Here is a 16,043-nt window from a genome sequence, read left to right as displayed (position 1 = left end):
TCAGAGCCGCAACATTGGGCGCGGTGCGCATCGGCCGCTGATTGGCCACAGATGATCTGCAAGATGTACACAAAATGAAACTTCACCTTTTGTCAGATTTTATTTCATCCATAAAAGTTTCAAAACCTCAATATACAAATTACAAACAAAATAATATTTCTTGAAAAAAGTCCAAAAAATGCAATGACTCGTGTTCAGTGGTCCATCTGGAGAAATGGTTGCAATGTCTTTTTTTTTTTTCTGCTGATCAACCTACCAGTCATTCCGTTTTGCATGCGAGTTTGATTCAGTCTTCCAGCAATATGTCGAGTTCTTCTAACGGCAATCGGACTCGTAGCTCTTTCTCCGTCATCAGATCTACAAACTCTTGCAGATGCTCATGAAACAGCTGCACGGCATCCATGTACAATCCCTGGTGAAAGACAACGTACGACTGCCTTCATTTATCTTCTGCGGTAAGATAGATGATGCTCTTAAGGTTGCGACATACCTTCACCCAGGGAATATTCTGTAAAGCTTTGTAGAAGAGACCCTTGGCTTTATCCAGCTTACCCTCTGACACCTCCAAATGGACACACAGGAACAGCGAGATCATGTCAAATCAATGAGATTCAAATCCCAAAGCGCAAACTTTGATGCTAAACTGCCTCTACAATGAAGCCGCGCTGTTCATGTGGCTAATTCATGCCTCTTGAATTATTCTCCATCTCACCAGGTAGTGAATGTACATCCTCCAAAGTAAAGGACAATGGGCGCCCATCTCGGATCCGATGGCGTTTTCAAACAGCCTGCCGATACGGTTGCTGAGACCGGTCTCTGGCAGGACAGTCAAGGTGGCGCTTTTGTCGCAGGATCTATTTGATATGAAACGTGTCAACAATGCACTATTCATGTTTCATAATCAGTTGGAACATCATTCCAGAATCCATTTTTGGAAACTAATAACCAGCTTGCTTGTGTTCTTCTTCCCACTCCTACCTACCTCTGCGCTGCTTCCACCAGCTGCTTTCTTTGTTGTTCAGCAACAATAGCAAAGAGCCGCGGCACAACACTACTGTTGTCCCTCGTTACGGCGTGAAAAAAGCGACGAGCCCGGCCGGCACTATGGTAACGGTTCTCCACCTGAAACAGGACCCAGGATGGACAATTAGGATGCCATTATCTGTCAAATTGCCAAACTCATTTTACCTGTGCGTATATGCTCCAGAGAGCGGCGCTGCTCGGCCAGCTTGAAAGGGCAGAGGTGAGTGTGTCTCTCAGCGTCGCCAGTGGAAACACACTAACGCTCATGTGGTACTTGAGCAAAGACGCCTGCTGCACCGCCACCATTTGGCACTCGCAAGCTAACGTGTCGAGCAACGGGCCGCTGGCGCTCTGGTCAGACGTCAGCGTACGGTGCAGCTCGTCCATCTGCTCTCGGGCCTGGCTGTAGACCGCGTTTGCCGCGTTGACGCCCATCGTGAGGTACTGGAACAGAGCGTAGCAGCCGAGAAGCCCTCTCAACCTCAGCTTCTCTTCTTGGAGAAGAGCTGCTCGTGACATGACATGACATTACTATCACACATCAGTACAGTAGTTTGACTGGTATTTGACGACAGCATCTAAAGCTGAACACGCAAACTAGCTCGAGCGAGTCATAAGAAGTCGATATCGTCTTGAATTGTCTGAGGGCGCTTACTTTTTTTGTTGGCCTGGAATGTCGACAAAGCGCTAGTCAGCGCCTGTTCATAAGACCTCCTGGCCTTCAGGATGGCAACCGGAGAGACGGGCTGTGACGACGAGGAAGGCGTTAAGGCCTTCCCCTCGGCAAGTCGGGTGAGCACACATACGGCCGGAGGTGCACCTCCGTGGTTGGGCACCCCTCCTGGACTACTTGCTCCGTCCTCCACCTCCAGTTGAGCCCACAGTAGACACAGCTCACAGAGGGAGGGGTTACACAGCCCTTTGCCCCCGCCCAACGCCGTGGTGGCGGAAAACACTTTGCGAGCCTCTTCCGAGTTACCGAGCATCCACTCCAAGTGGGCGAACTCTCGCCACATTGGCAAAGATGAGCGGTTGTCGGGTTCTTTGAGCAGCGATTTGGCCATCCGCTTGCTGATTTTGCTCTGAGAGCGGAGACGTTTTTGGTTGCCCTGAATGCAACGGAACACCTGAAACAAACAAAGAGCTCAGAAACCATTTCGAAAGGTTGACAAAATAAAAGACAAAAAAAGCTGCTACCTTTAGTTTCTCATACTGCATCCGGCTGAGTGAAAGAACAGCTCGTTGTTCAGACGGAAGAACAGGTTGGAGCATATTCAACATGAAGTTGACAAACTTCTCGCCCTGCTTTCCAAGCCCTACCCATTTCCTGGTTCCCTGGAGGGTGGTCATGTGACCCACAGGGTTCACCCCAAGACTCGACGAGTTACGGGACGTCAGAGGTCGTCGGGAGTCACTACCTAAAATGAGTTCCGCCAGGTTAGATTGATTTGTCCCTCAACACTGAAGTTGCAATCCACATTCAAATTCACCCTGAGTGAGCAGCGAAAGGTCCTCCAACAGCAGGCCAGGATGCCACCTGCCAGCAGACAGCACAGTGTCCACAGGCAGCCCCAGAAATGACAGGAAATTCAGGAGGAGGCGAAGCTGAAGCTCTGGCGAAGACAGGCAAATTAGGGAAGGCCCGACGTCGTCGAACAGCACCTTCGGAGAGCGAAAAGACGCGCAATGAGATCCAACAAAGTGGAGCCACGGGAATCCCACCGTACCTGTCTCTCCGGGTCGTCACAGTCGTCTTCTGATTGGCCCTTGGTTTTGTCAGGTCTCCAAGGCAACCAATGCGCAGCTTCACGAGATGACTCCACATCCAGCCACACCGTCCATCGTGGCTGGCTGCGGTCCTTCACCTCGTCCTCTTCCTCCTCCTCTTCCTCCTCTTCTTCCTCTGTGGAGAGAGAAACAGACACAGAGGGTGTCCAGCTAGCAAATGGCATCAAATGTGTTGTATTTACTTACCTGCACAGGGCTGGAGCCATCCTCCTCGCTCCTGTTGGACCATCCAGGCTTTCCAACCTCTGGCATCAAACTCCCCGACTCTTGCCTCCCCGCTATCCCAGAATGGCTCAAAGAAGTCAGCCTGCACATAGCGACACAGGGGCTGCTTCTGACATGTGCAATATGGGGGCAGAATGGCTGGCTGGGGGCAACAAGATGACTCAGCTTGTCATCAATGTTGCTAACTTGAATTTAGCACACGAGCTCAAAAGTCAACCATAGCTCAAAGATAGCAACCGACCCGATGAAAAAGACAAAAATACGTCATAGCCTCAGTGTTGATGCAAGACCACAAGGATTGGAGACGTTCACATTTCAAATTTGGATGGGAATGCAGCATTTGCGTTACTTGCGTTACCTGTTGCTTGGTGGGCAGTTGTCGTACGCTGTCAGGTTTGAAGAAGGTAAAGTCCATCATGGCTTGAAAGAGAGACAGTGCCTTCTCTGCGTGACCGGACTGACGGAGGAAATGACACTGCTTGGTGAAGATATCTGAATCATGGCACAGAGACAGACAATGTTTCAAATTCACACCTAAACGACATGTCAAGTCTACCACTAAATTCAAGGCGAGCTAGACGGACGGGCAGGCAATGAATCGAACGTTGCGGGTTGCTCCTATGGCCTTACCGAGCATATCCTCTTCGATCCCCGGCAAGGCTGGGTGGGACAGCATGCTGCCGTCGCGGACAGCGCTGAGCGTGCTGAGACACTTCCCGTACGCAGAGTTCACCTTTGACACACTGAAACTGCTGAAGTAGCTCTGGGTGAACAGCAGATACTCCCTCCATAAAGGCCCACTATTTGGGTGGAGAAAGACCTTGGAGAAAAGATCAAAACAAGAGTTAGCCTCATTGCTTGAGACGGTACGTTTTGGGGTGAAACGACAAGGGCAGTGAAGTTACCAGTTTCTTCCATTCTTTAGCCAGAGCCGCCGGTTCCCAAAGCTCTTGGCAGATCCGGAGTCTTTCCCGCTGCAAAGCCACACAGCCGGGGTTGGTCGCCACAGCACGCTCCGCAATGCTCAGCTTTTTCTCCAGCACGGCTTTGTACGAAGACTTGCCGCGGCGCTCCGCTAACTCTTTGCCCTGTTGCGCTTCCTCACCTCCAAATACTGTTGCACCCAACTCATCCTAAAGGCGAGATGAGCTCGATACGTGACAAGTCATTCAAGAGTGCGTGCAAAGTTGCGAGCACGACCGCAGCAAAAGAGTCTTCCTACCTGATATCGAATGAATTCTAGCCAGAGCTGAGTGTCCTCTGGTTGCTCTCTCAGTTTCCGGTTGAATTCTTCAGTCCGGCCGGTCAAAAGCACAGCTTCTTGCCCTGTCTCCAGCTTTTGCTCGTCGGGGTGATCTGCCTCATCCTGCTTTCCCTTGCCCTGCAGCCAGAGGGCAGTGGTGGAGTCGTACACGCCGAGTGGATTCACTGAGGAACTTTGTGCTCTGCCACCTGGAGCCACACAGGAAAACCAGGTGAGATGCTTAAATTACCCGGACAGGTGGGTCCATCATGTTCCGGAGCCAAATCGTACTACCTTGGGACGCCTCTCCTTTCTGCTCCCCCTCAATGTCTTCCAGTGGAAGAAAGGGGTTGGAATGGGTGACACGATTGCTTTCGCAAACTCTCGGTAATGTCGGGAGAGGCTGCTCGGACCTGAGCAACTGACGACAGGCTGTGGAAAAGTATCTGTCTGCGCCTTTCTTCTTGTCCCCCCGTTTATGTTTCTTATTCACGTCCTCCCAGTGGACTTCTTGTTTGAGAGGATCCAGACCCAGTGATGAGATGCCTTTCCTCTTATACCTGCAATAACAAAGTACCACTTGCGCGTGATCACATTTGAGCCTTGTTCAGACAAACAGCCCTAGTTGTGCTTTTATATTATGAAAACAAACAGCAGAGTGGACCGTCAAGCTTCCAGCCGTACCATTCGAATGTTTTGTGTTACCTTGCGACATCTCCTCTGTATAGAGACTTGTATGTCCAGTTGGAAGCATCAGCTTTAGAGTCGACGCAGAACGGCTGTGCAGCGGGCGACGGAAGATCATCCAACCAGGAGAAAGAAGTTGCCACTGGAGCAGCCTGTTGTCTGTAAGACGGCACGTGTCAACCATAAACAAATCACTGAGTGTGGATGACTGAAATCAAAAGTAGAATTTAATGGAAGCGCACTAGGTGGTGTGTGTACCTGTTTGTTTGTTTTCGCTTGAGATCACTTGGGAAAATCGGTTCAGAGTCTGATCCACTGCTTTGTGTTGATCGTCTAATCTTTTCTTTGTGCTTTTTCTTTTTTTCTCCACGCTTTGTTTTCTTCTTCCTTGTTGGTACATTATCCTCATTTGTTCTGTCTGAACTGAATATAAAGCAACAACACGTTCAGCAGCACGTCCATTATTATTGACAGATCACTTTACTTTCTCCAAAATGTTACCTTGAGTCTTGGAGTACTCCCTCACTTTTGATCTCTAAAAAGCGATGATGCAGGGACAGGGCATCGCTGGTCGGAAAACTCTTATTATTCAACCACTTCAATTCTAAATGAGAAAACAAAAAAAGTCTCACTTAGTTCAGTGAACAGATAAGGGTAATCACTGTGCTTCCATGTAATGCATGATCACTCATATTGTTTTCTGATCTCCATCAGTCAGCAAATTACCATTTGACAGAGGTGAAGGAGTCGCGAATCAGTGTTAAATCGCAAGTTCTTTCGAGATGACTTCCAATCTCCCACCTCTGCTTGCTGATATCCGCGTAGCATTAGCATTCGGTTCAATTCAAACACACCAGCGGGTGCTACTAACAGCAAGCATGTGGCTTTAATCATTAGCATCTGCATAAAACTAGATGAGCCTGACATCATATGGACAACAGAATTGTTTCACCGGACATGACCAGCGTTGCGAAAAGTAATGTTCGCTGTCCCACTTGGTAGACATTCTTGGAATGTAACAACTCCAAACACTATATAGTAACTTGTTGAATAAGATCTCTTTACCATTAGATGGGTCTTCAACCTTGTCACTGCTCACATCAGCAAAGGCTGGAAACAGTGCCATGTTTTACTCTGTTTACGCCTGCTGAACATGTAGTCGCGGATTGATGACGTCATGTACAGTGCGACATGAACAAATAAAATATTTGTTTTACTTTATTGGAACAAAACACAAATTTAACAAATATGAGATTTATTTGTAGAAATCAACGCAAATACTGGACAAAAAAACAGTCAAACTGTTGATCAACAAATACAAAATAGAAATACAAAGGAGGGGGGGGGAATGAAACGAACAAAACAAAAACAAAGACGTTTTTTTTTTTTATTGGAATGGAATTTCTCGTAGTCGAATGAATTTTCTTTTAGGCTTCACAAGCATAAACATTTCAGTCTCCATAATTGACAGGTTGTAATAGCTACACTAGCACATTGAAGAGAACAATAGCGCCATCATCTGGCTATGCTGAGGCACCTTGTTGAATTTGGAATGATTCATGCTGCGTGTGACCAAACGTAATCTTTTAGATCATAATAATACATTTATTTTTTATTCAAACAATTGCATGTTCAGAGTTTCGAGTCAGACAAGTCGAACCAAGTCACAGTGATACAACGCATTGCATTGTTGACTACCAAAGTTCATTGTATTGTGCGTCGGTTTTCCATCAAAGCTCCCGTCACAAATCGGAAGATGACGCCTTAATGGAAGAAGCTTTTTTGCACAAAGCGCACGTCGACCATACGATCTCCTTGAACGCTCGCACACGTCGGCCTGTCGCGTTGAGTGGACAGTTCGTGGTGCTGACGTTGGGGCTGGCTATATAGGTTGGGACACACGCACTTGCATGCGTTTTCGAACATTCAGCTTGACAACGCTCCCTGTGCAACCTTTCTCATATCTCCGAAAGCTGAGCGGTCCTTACTCTTACTAGTTAGTGCTGCATCTGAGAGAAGACGGAAACATGTCAGACACTGTTGAACAAGTGTAAGTTAGACGCTGAGAAATGTTAAATGATTCACTTGCAATACGCTAATTATTTGCTTGGAGTATTCCTCCTCTTCAAAGTGGTCATCCGTTTTTTTACACCTCAATTAGAAAGCAAAACACATTTGACAGAAAATATCTATATATGTGATAATAATTCCAACCTGAGATGAGTGACGCTGTTCTTGTCTTAGAGCATCTCTATTATTGAAAATGCATATATCGGGAGAAATGACAGAATGTTGTCAATCGCTTTCATCTTTTTTTCTAGACCGCTAACGGTCCAAACTATAGTTTTGATCGGTGGCGTAAACTACATTGGGTCAAATAAAATACCACAAGAAATCAAAACAGCACAATGTGCATCAATGTTGGGCTCGTTTTGCTTTGGTCTATCTTCATCCAACTGAATAATAAATCACATGCCCTGATTGGTTTTGTCCAGCTCTGATGAAATGGCCAAACTTGAGTTGATGGAGAAGTCAGTGAAGGATGACTTCCCCAATTTGAGTCAGCACAACAACTACATGGCCAAGTTTTTAACGATGGACATGTACAACAAGCTGAGGGCCAAGTGTACCCCCAATGGCTTCACCATCGATGATGTCATTCAGACAGGAGTGGATAATCCAGGTACAATTTGAGTCACCAAGGTTGAACCACGCCAGAGTCGTTGACTTTGATGAATGGAATGTAGGTCACCCGTTTATCATGACGGTGGGCTGCGTGGCTGGAGATGAGGAGTCGTACGAAGTCTTCAAAGACCTGATGGACCTTGTGATTCAGGAAAGACACGGAGGTTACAGACCGTCGGACGATCACAAGACCGATCTGGACCCGGAACACCTGAAGGTACACCCGGTGTTACACGGATGATACATTGAACGATTTCAGGGACGAGGGGGTAATACTTGAAATATTTTCTCTGCCTTCCTTTAGGGGGGCGATGACCTCGATTCCAACTATGTTCTGAGCAGCCGCGTGCGAACAGGCCGAAGCATCCGAGGTTATTGTCTGCCGCCACACAGCAGCCGGGGAGAGAGACGGGCTGTGGAGAGGATCTCGGTTGAAGGTAATGAACAGATGACGTCAAGCTCGACACATTTGGATGACTTTGGAATTTCAAGTGTCATTTTTCAACATTATGGATGATGTGCCTTACTTCCAGTACTGTATAAAATGCCGATGGAAACATTATGCTCGGCTGAGTGTTTTTGATCTTCTTGGCAGTCCTGGATTCCCTAACTGGAGAATTTCAAGGGAAATACTACGCCTTGAAGAACATGACTGAGGAGGAGCAGCAGCAGCTGATTGATGACCACATGCTGTTTGACAAGCCAGTGTCCCCTCTGCTGCTGGCCTCGGGGATGGCTCGCGACTGGCCTGACGGCAGAGGCATCTGGTGAGGAGGTTCATTAAGATCTATCTGCGTGAAACTTGAAAGCCCACTTGGTCCTCATACTTGTTCTTTTCCTTGAAAGGCACAATAACGACAAGACGTTCCTGGTTTGGGTGAATGAAGAGGATCATCTACGAGTGATCTCCATGCAGAAAGGCGGCAACATGAAGGAAGCGTTCACTCGTTTCTGCACCGGACTCAAAGAGGTTTGTTTGTGATCACGATTTGATGGATTTGCTCGTGGACAAAAAACAAGCTCAAAAAGCTGTATGATGACTTCATTGCTGTGGTTGTTTTTTTTTTCTTTTTCTAAAGATGGAATCCTTGTTCAAAGAAAAAGGGGAGGAGTACATGTGGAATGAGCACCTGGGCTACATTCTGACCTGCCCGTCCAATCTGGGCACTGGTCTGCGTGCCGGTGTACATGTCAAAATTCCAAACTTGAGCCAACACCCTGATTTTGAGGAAATTCTTAGGCGGCTGAGGCTCCAGAAACGTGGAACTGGTACGTGTGTGTTTTTTTCTCGATATTTGGTGAAAGTGGTAGAAACACACCACAAAGCACTTGAACTAATTAATAAGTAAGACACTTGTCTTGTCAGGCGGCGTGGACACCGGTGCCGTGGATGGCATCTTTGACATCTCCAATGCTGACAGACTGGGCTTCTCGGAGGTGGAGCTGCTCCAGATGGTGATTGACGGGGTCAAGGTGCTGGTAGAGATGGAGAAGAGACTGGAGATACAAGAGCCCATTGAAAATCTCATGCCCAGTGTCAAGAGGTAAAAGCAAACCAAAGTGTCTTCAGTTCTGGACTCACACACCTGTCTCTCTGTTTAGTTTCTCCAAAGATCCAGAGGATAAGCCTCAGCCTGAGCGGAAGAGGCTTTCAGCCGAGGAGGAGTTCCCAGAGCTCAGTCGGCACAACAACTACATGGCCAAACACTTAACCCTGGAAATGTACCAAAAACTGAGGGCGCGAACCACATCCAATGACTACACCATAGACGATGTCATCCAGACCGGCGTGGACAACATCGGTCGGTAGCTATCCTAACGTCGTCTACTTCCTGGATTCCTGTTGCCCAATGACACCACTGCCTGCAGGTGATCCTTTTGTCATGACTGTGGGCTGTGTGGCTGGAGACGAGGAGTCGTACGAGCTCTACAAAGACTTGCTGGACCTCGTGATTCAGGACAAACATGGATACAAACCAACTCACAAGCACAAGACTGAACTCATCCCAGAGAAATTAAAGGTAAAGGCCTTGATTAGATGCACGTTGGGTACTGATCACCTTCTCAATGACTTGTTGTAGGGGGGTGAGGACCTGGACCCCAACTACGTTCTGAGCTCCCGTATCCGCACCGGTCGCAGCATCCGTGGCTTCTGCCTGCTACCCAATTGCAGCCGAGGAGAGAGACGTGCTGTGGAGAAGCTCTCTTCTCAAGGTAATGACCGAGAGAGCTTCGTCAAATCCCATCCGACTCATCGGCGTGGAAACGTGTCAAATAATCCTCTGGCGCACTTGCAGTTCTGGAGTCACTGACTGGAGACCTACAGGGGAAATACCACCCTTTAAAGGACATGATGGAGGCTGAACAACAGCAGATGATTTACGACCACTTTTTGTTTGAAAAGCCCACGTCTCCTCTGCTCCTGGCCGCCGGCATGGCTCGTGATTGGCCTGAAGGCAGAGGAATCTGGTGATGATGATGATGATACATTGGATTGGATTGATTTGGAATCGTTCATACCATTTGGAACGAATGTGTCTACATTGATGGGATATTTGCATTTGAAGGTGTAACGAATTCAAGACATTCCTGGTGTGGGTGAACGAGAAGGACCATCTGAGGGTGATCTCCATGCAAAAAGGCGGCAACATGAAGGAAGTGTTCACTCGCTTCTGTCTTGGACTTGCAGAGGTTTCTAGTTGATTTCGATAGGAAATATTTCATCGCATTCAAGTGACTTGATATTTATTTGATGGCTGTGACCTGATGGTGTTTAGATGGAGTCCTTGTTCAAGAAGAAAGGCTATGTGTTTATGCGCAACGAGCACCACGGCTACATCACCACTTGTCCGTCCGACTTGGGAAGTGGTCTGCGTGCCAGTGTTCACGTGAAGCTGCCGAACCTGAGCAAGCACCCAGATTTTGACGAGGTTCTGAAGAGACTGAGGCTGAAGAAATGTGGAACAGGTCAATTGCACAACCTGTTGTATTTGATTTCAACAGTAAAGTTCACCAAGGTCATTTATTTGTTCATCAGGTGGCGGGGACTCGGCCGTTGTGGACGGAGTCTTTGACATCTCCAACAAGGACAGACTGGGTTACTCCGAAGTGAAACTCGTCCAGATGGTGGTGGACGGGATCAGGGTGCTGGTCGAAATGGAAAAGAGGCTGGCAATGGACGAGCACATTGACGATCTCATGCCTAGCGGCGTCCGGCTGAAGGGACTGACGACTACGGACGAGTTTCCTGATCTCAGGAAGCACAATAACCACATGGCCAAAATACTAACTTTGGAGATGTATAAGAAGCTGAAGGATCGTACAACTCCCAATGGCTTCACCATTGATGATGTCATCCAGACGGGCGTTGATAATCCAGGTACAGTAACTCACCCGGGAACTGGCAGCCATCTTGGAGTTGTTTGTCTAAGTTGACGTATCTGACTGCAGGCCATCCCTTCATCATGACCGTTGGGTGTGTGGCTGGAGATGAGGAGTCATATGTGGTCTTCAGAGACCTGCTGGATCTCGTGATTGAAGCCAGACATCGAGGTTTCAAAGCCAAAGACAATCACAAGACCGATCTCAACCCAGACAATCTGAAGGTCGAGCACTTTTTCCCCTTGACATTTGGACCGCAGAGAAACAAACTTCTTGTGTGATGCTTCAGGGAGGTGATGATTTGGACCCAGAGTACGTTCTGAGCGCCCGAGTACGAACCGGCCGTAGCATCCGCGGGTTCTGCTTGCCGCCGCTGTGTAGCCGTGGAGAGAGGCGTGCGATTGAGAAGCTTTCTGTCGAAGGTAAACAACAGAGCGACCAGAAGCAACCTGTCGATGCACCGTATTAGCACAATTGGACATTCATAGTGACTTTCCTAAACACAGCACTGGACTCTCTGAGTGGCGACCTTCAGGGAAAATACTACGCCTTGAAGAACATGACGGAGGAGGAGCAGCAGCAGCTCATCAATGACCACTTGCTGTTTGACAAGCCAGTGTCCCCTCTCCTGCTGGCCTCAGGGATGGCCCGTGACTGGCCTGACGGCAGAGGCATCTGGTAAGATGCAGCAGCGTCTGAAGCGTCGAAGCATTTGATTTGAGAATCTTTTTTTTCCCTTTCAAGGCACAACGACAGCAAGACATTCTTGGTGTGGGTGAACGAGGAGGACCATTTGCGAGTCATCTCCATGCAGAAAGACAGCAACTTGAAGGAAGTGTTCACTCGCTTCTGCAGCGGACTCAAAGAGGTTTTTCGACATTCAGGAGTCAAATGTTTCAAGCATTTTTGCTTCTCATCACCTGTTTTGACCATCCGTTTTAAGATCGAGTCCTCCATCAAGCAGAAAGGTGAAGCGTTTATGCGGAACGAGCACCTTGGCTACATCCTGACGTGCCCGTCCAACCTGGGCACTGGTCTTCGTGCCGGCGTACATGTGAAGCTACCAAACATGAGCAAGCATCCTGAGTTTGAGGAGGTTCTTCGAAGGTTGAGACTCCAGAAACGTGGAACCGGTACGTGTAGTCACCTTCTGGTCAAATTCGATTTTTGGAGCACCGTTTTGATGTTGAATACATCACTTGTGTTCATCAGGTGGTGTGGATACAGATGCTGTGGATGGGGTCTTTGACATCTCCAATGCGGACAGGCTCGGTTTCTCTGAAGTGCAGCTGGTCCAGATAGTGGTGGACGGCATCAAGCTGCTCGTGGAAATGGAGAAGAGGCTAGAGAAGGAGGAGCCCATCGACGACCTAATGCCAGCTGACCTTCAGATGACTGTCTTTTCTTCAAAGGATGAGTTCCCAGATCTCAGTCAGCACAACAACCACATTGCCAAGTTCTTAACCCTTGAAATGTACAAGACGCTGAGGCAACGGTGCACCCCCAATGGCTTCACCGTCGATGATGTTATTCAGACAGGCGTGGATAATCCAGGTAGACTTCTTTGGAGAGAGAATGCATCTTTTGGACTTTTCTGTCCCTGTGCCGCCACGTCTTCCGCTGTGAAATGTGCGTAGGTCACCCCTTTATCAAGACGGTGGGCTGCGTGGCCGGAGATGAGGAGTCATACAACGTCTTCAGAGGCTTGATGGACCTTGTGATTCAAGACAGACACGGAGGATACAAACCCACAGACATGCATAAGACTGACCTTAATCCGGGCCACCTGAGGGTAAAGTAGCATTTGAACTGGAGATTGACGTTTCATTTGGATTGCAACAAACCTTAGTCTGCTCTGGCCTTGCCAGGGGGGCAAAGACCTCAACCCCAAATACGTTCTGAGCTGCCGGGTCCGAACAGGCCGCAGCATCCGTGGCTTCTGCCTGCCGCCGCTCTGCAGCCGTGGAGAAAGACGTGCTCTGGAGAAGCTTTTCATTGGAGGTATGAGCCTGCCATGGAGGTACAGTGGACATCAGAAGGAACTCTTCGTTGATGCTTTTTCTGCAGCTCTAGACACACTCACTGGAGAATTTCAAGGGAAATACTACACCTTGAAGAGCATGACTGAGGAGCAGCAGCAGCAGCTCATCAATGACCACTTCCTGTTTGACAAGCCAGTGTCTCCCCTGCTGGTTGCCTCCGGGATGGCCCGTGACTGGCCTGACGGCAGAGGCATCTGGTAAGAAAGAGCCTCTTGTCCCAAGTTGACATATGGAAGATTTAGAAGGATGAACCAATGAATTGTCTCCTTCAAAAGGCACAACGACGACAAAACGTTCCTGGTGTGGGTGAATGAGGAAGACCATCTGCGAGTGATTTCCATGGAGAAGGGTGGCAACATGAAGGACGTGTTCACTCGCTTTTGCACCGGACTCAGAGAGGTTTGTAGATGGGAGGTGGACGCCGCACGACATCATGATAAACCAATCGACTCGGTCCTATTCAGCTCGAGGCTGTGATCAAGGAGAAAGGTGAGGCATTCATGTGGAATGATCACCTTGGCTACATCTTGACCTGCCCTTCCAACCTGGGCACCGGTCTGCGTGCCGGTGTGCACGTAAAGCTTCCAAACATGAGCAAGCACCCCAAGTTTGAGGAGATTCTCAAGAAGCTGAGGCTCCAAAAACGTGGAACAGGTAGGTACATCGATCCAACCTTACGCTGTTTGCTTTCCTGGACGTATGCTGACATATACTTGTCTTGTCAGGTGGTGTGGACACAGCTGCGGTGGGTGGAGTCTTTGACATCTCAAACGCCGACAGACTGGGCTTCTCTGAGGTGCAGCTTGTCCAAATTGTCATCGATGGCGTTAAGTTGCTGGTGGAGATGGAGAAGAAGCTGGAAAAGGGTGGCTCCATCAACAACCTGATGCCTGGCAAACTTCGCTTGAAGAAGCATTCGCCCGAGAAGGACTTTCCAGATCTGACGATGCACAACAACTACATGTCCAAGTTCTTAACACTGGACCTGTACAAAACACTGAGTGAGCGGAAAACTCCTTATGGCTTCACCATCGACCGGGTCATCCAGACAGGTGTAGATAATCCAGGTACAGTAAATCGAGTCTTAAGCCCTACCCAATGTTTGGTCTGGTCCCATTTGGTGACAATATTGCCAATTGCAGGCAACCCGTTCAGTATGACGATGGGCTGTGTGGCCGGTGATGAGGAGTCCTACGAGGTTTTCAAAGAACTCTTTGACTTTGTCATTGAGGATAAACATGGTTACAAGACAACCGACATGCACAAGAGTGATTTCAACCCAGACAGCCTTGCGGTACACTACAGTTCTTTTCCAATAGCTTGTCGATGGAAGTGGAGTGTGGCAATTTGTGTCTTTTACCTACCTCTAAGGGGGGCGACGACCTCGACCCCAACTACGTTCTGATTTCCCGCGTCCGAGCCAGTCGCAACATTCGCAGCTTCTGCTTGCCGCCACATTGCACTCGTGGAGAAAGACGTCTTCTCAGGCAGCTCTTCGCCGAAGGTAATGCTTTTCGCCTGCGCACTCGAAGGTGCGTCAACGTTGCTTGTTGTTGCGCAGTTCTCGGATCGCTGAGTGGAGACCTGATGGGGAGCTACGTGCCATTGAAGACCCTTTCAGAAGATGAGCAGCAGCAAATGATCGAGAAGCACTTGCTGTTTCCCAAACCGGTGTGTCCTCAGCTGGTTGCCTCGGGGATTGCCCGTGACTGGCCTGACGGCAGAGGCGTCTGGTAAGACACAGTTGCACATTTGCCTTGGAAATGCAACATTCATGACAAATTCACATCTTCTCTTGAAAGGCACAATGAAGCCGATACCTTCTTGGTGTGGGTGAACGAAGAGGAGCATCTCAAAGTGATTTCCGTTGAGAAAGGTGGCAACATGAAGGCGGCGTTTAGTCGCTTCTGCAGGGGAATTCAAGAGGTTTGTTTGATCTCCAGACCAAGCTTTCAGACATGTTGACATTGTATTGCTCCTTTTTAGTTGGAGTCCAAACTCAAGGAGAAAGAGCTTGGATTCATGTGGAATGACCACTTGGGCTTCATCTCAACCTGCCCATCCAACCTGGGCACTAGTCTCCGTGCCGGTGTGATTGTCAAGCTGCCACACCTGAACAAACGCCCGGAGTTCGAAGAAGTTCTTAAGCGGCTGAGGCTTGAGAAACGTGCAACTGGTAAAGTGCCTTCCTTCCTTCCTTCCTTCCTTCCTTCCTTCCTTCCGCTCACCCTTTGTTTGAACTTCTGCCCTCTGGGAGGCGGTACAGGAGCCTGCGCTCCCGCACCACCAGACTTTCCAACAGCTTCGTACTCCAGGCTGTTAGGATCCTGAACTCGCTCCCCCTTTCAGCTTAGCGTCCTGTTCTTGCTGTATGCTCACTGGCTCGGTTTTGCCCCTCATATTCAATGGGTTATTGGTCTGTTTTTATTCATCGCTCATTTTATTTTATTTATTATTTATGGTTTGTGCCTTCTTGTTTTTGTTTTGTGTCGCCTACTTGTATGTCTCGTCACCGTGGGATGGAGGAAACGGAATTTCGGTTTCTTTGTGTGTCTTGACGTATGAAGGGATTGACAATAAAGCTGACTTTGACTTTGACTTTCGGTCGGTCAAAATGATGCTGCTTCCCGTCAGGCCATTGATTTGTCCAATTTCTTTCCAGGCGGGGCGAACACCGAGCCAGATAATGGACTCTTTGACATCTCCAACACTGACAGAATGGGTTTCACTGAGGTGCAGCTCGTGCAGATGGTAGTTGACGGTGTAAAAGTTGTGGTGGAGATGGAGAAGAGGCTTGAGATGGAAGAAAGTATTGATGACTTGATGCCCATCCAGAAGTAGAAGCACTGACAAGCAAAGCATTCTGTGACATCTGGTGTTGATGTTTTGCTTGCTTTCTTTCTTTAGCACAGTTGTGAAACTGTTGAGACAAAACTGAAATAAAGTCATGGCAAGAGTCCTGTGTGCAC

General features: G+C 48.4%; 2 protein-coding genes and 1 long non-coding RNA gene across 3 annotated transcripts; 1 reads left to right on the top strand and 2 right to left on the bottom strand.

Moving 5' to 3' along the window:
• Window positions 1–228: 228 nt before the first annotated feature.
• Window positions 229–6,138, bottom strand: nrde2 (NRDE-2, necessary for RNA interference, domain containing). Its single transcript, XM_037241684.1, has 19 exons — window positions 6,032–6,138; window positions 5,468–5,570; window positions 5,225–5,389; window positions 4,985–5,125; window positions 4,574–4,839; window positions 4,259–4,488; window positions 3,942–4,169; window positions 3,667–3,856; window positions 3,395–3,528; window positions 2,998–3,118; window positions 2,751–2,926; window positions 2,514–2,685; window positions 2,221–2,441; window positions 1,679–2,150; window positions 1,189–1,529; window positions 983–1,122; window positions 713–854; window positions 491–562; window positions 229–412 (listed from the first exon to the last, which is right to left on the bottom strand). The coding sequence occupies exons 1-19, from the start codon at window positions 6,090–6,092 to the stop codon at window positions 287–289; spliced, it is 3,501 nt and encodes a 1,166-aa protein (XP_037097579.1). The 5' UTR covers window positions 6,093–6,138; the 3' UTR covers window positions 229–286.
• Window positions 6,139–6,723: 585 nt separating this feature from the next.
• On the top strand, window positions 6,724–16,032 carry LOC119116363 (creatine kinase, flagellar-like). The gene is given in 31 exon segments (XM_037241678.1): window positions 6,724–7,016; window positions 7,462–7,649; window positions 7,714–8,088; window positions 8,247–8,418; window positions 8,498–8,621; window positions 8,731–8,920; window positions 9,018–9,195; window positions 9,254–9,453; window positions 9,521–9,865; window positions 9,949–10,120; window positions 10,219–10,342; window positions 10,429–10,618; window positions 10,689–11,030; window positions 11,102–11,296; window positions 11,299–11,454; window positions 11,539–11,710; window positions 11,777–11,900; window positions 11,976–12,165; window positions 12,245–12,586; window positions 12,670–12,824; window positions 12,901–13,033; window positions 13,100–13,271; window positions 13,350–13,473; window positions 13,539–13,728; window positions 13,800–14,141; window positions 14,217–14,368; window positions 14,446–14,578; window positions 14,636–14,807; window positions 14,877–15,000; window positions 15,061–15,250; window positions 15,737–16,032. Coding segments are annotated over 31 exon segments (5,868 nt in total). The 5' UTR covers window positions 6,724–6,993; the 3' UTR covers window positions 15,916–16,032.
• LOC119116375 lies at window positions 8,726–9,322 on the bottom strand. The gene is made up of 2 exons (XR_005096268.1): window positions 9,238–9,322; window positions 8,726–9,148 (listed from the first exon to the last, which is right to left on the bottom strand). It is a non-coding gene; the product is annotated as an uncharacterized LOC119116375 (long non-coding RNA).
• Window positions 16,033–16,043: the final 11 nt, after the last annotated feature.

Source organism: Syngnathus acus, chromosome 22 (genome assembly GCF_901709675.1).
Source record: "Syngnathus acus chromosome 22, fSynAcu1.2, whole genome shotgun sequence".
Taxonomy (NCBI): Eukaryota; Metazoa; Chordata; class Actinopteri; order Syngnathiformes; family Syngnathidae; genus Syngnathus; species Syngnathus acus.
This window is presented reverse-complemented; position numbering and strand designations above follow the sequence as displayed.

Coding starts and splice junctions, on each gene's coding strand:
- nrde2 (XM_037241684.1), bottom strand. CDS start 6,092: ATGGCACTGTTTCCAGCCTTTGCTGATGTGAGCAGTGACAAGGTTGAA. Junction 2,927..2,997: donor ATGGCTCCAGCCCTGTGCAG/GTAAGTAAATAC, acceptor CTCTCTCCACAG/AGGAAGAAGAGGAGGAAGAG. Junction 2,686..2,750: donor GTGACGACCCGGAGAGACAG/GTACGGTGGGAT, acceptor CGCTCTCCGAAG/GTGCTGTTCGACGACGTCGG.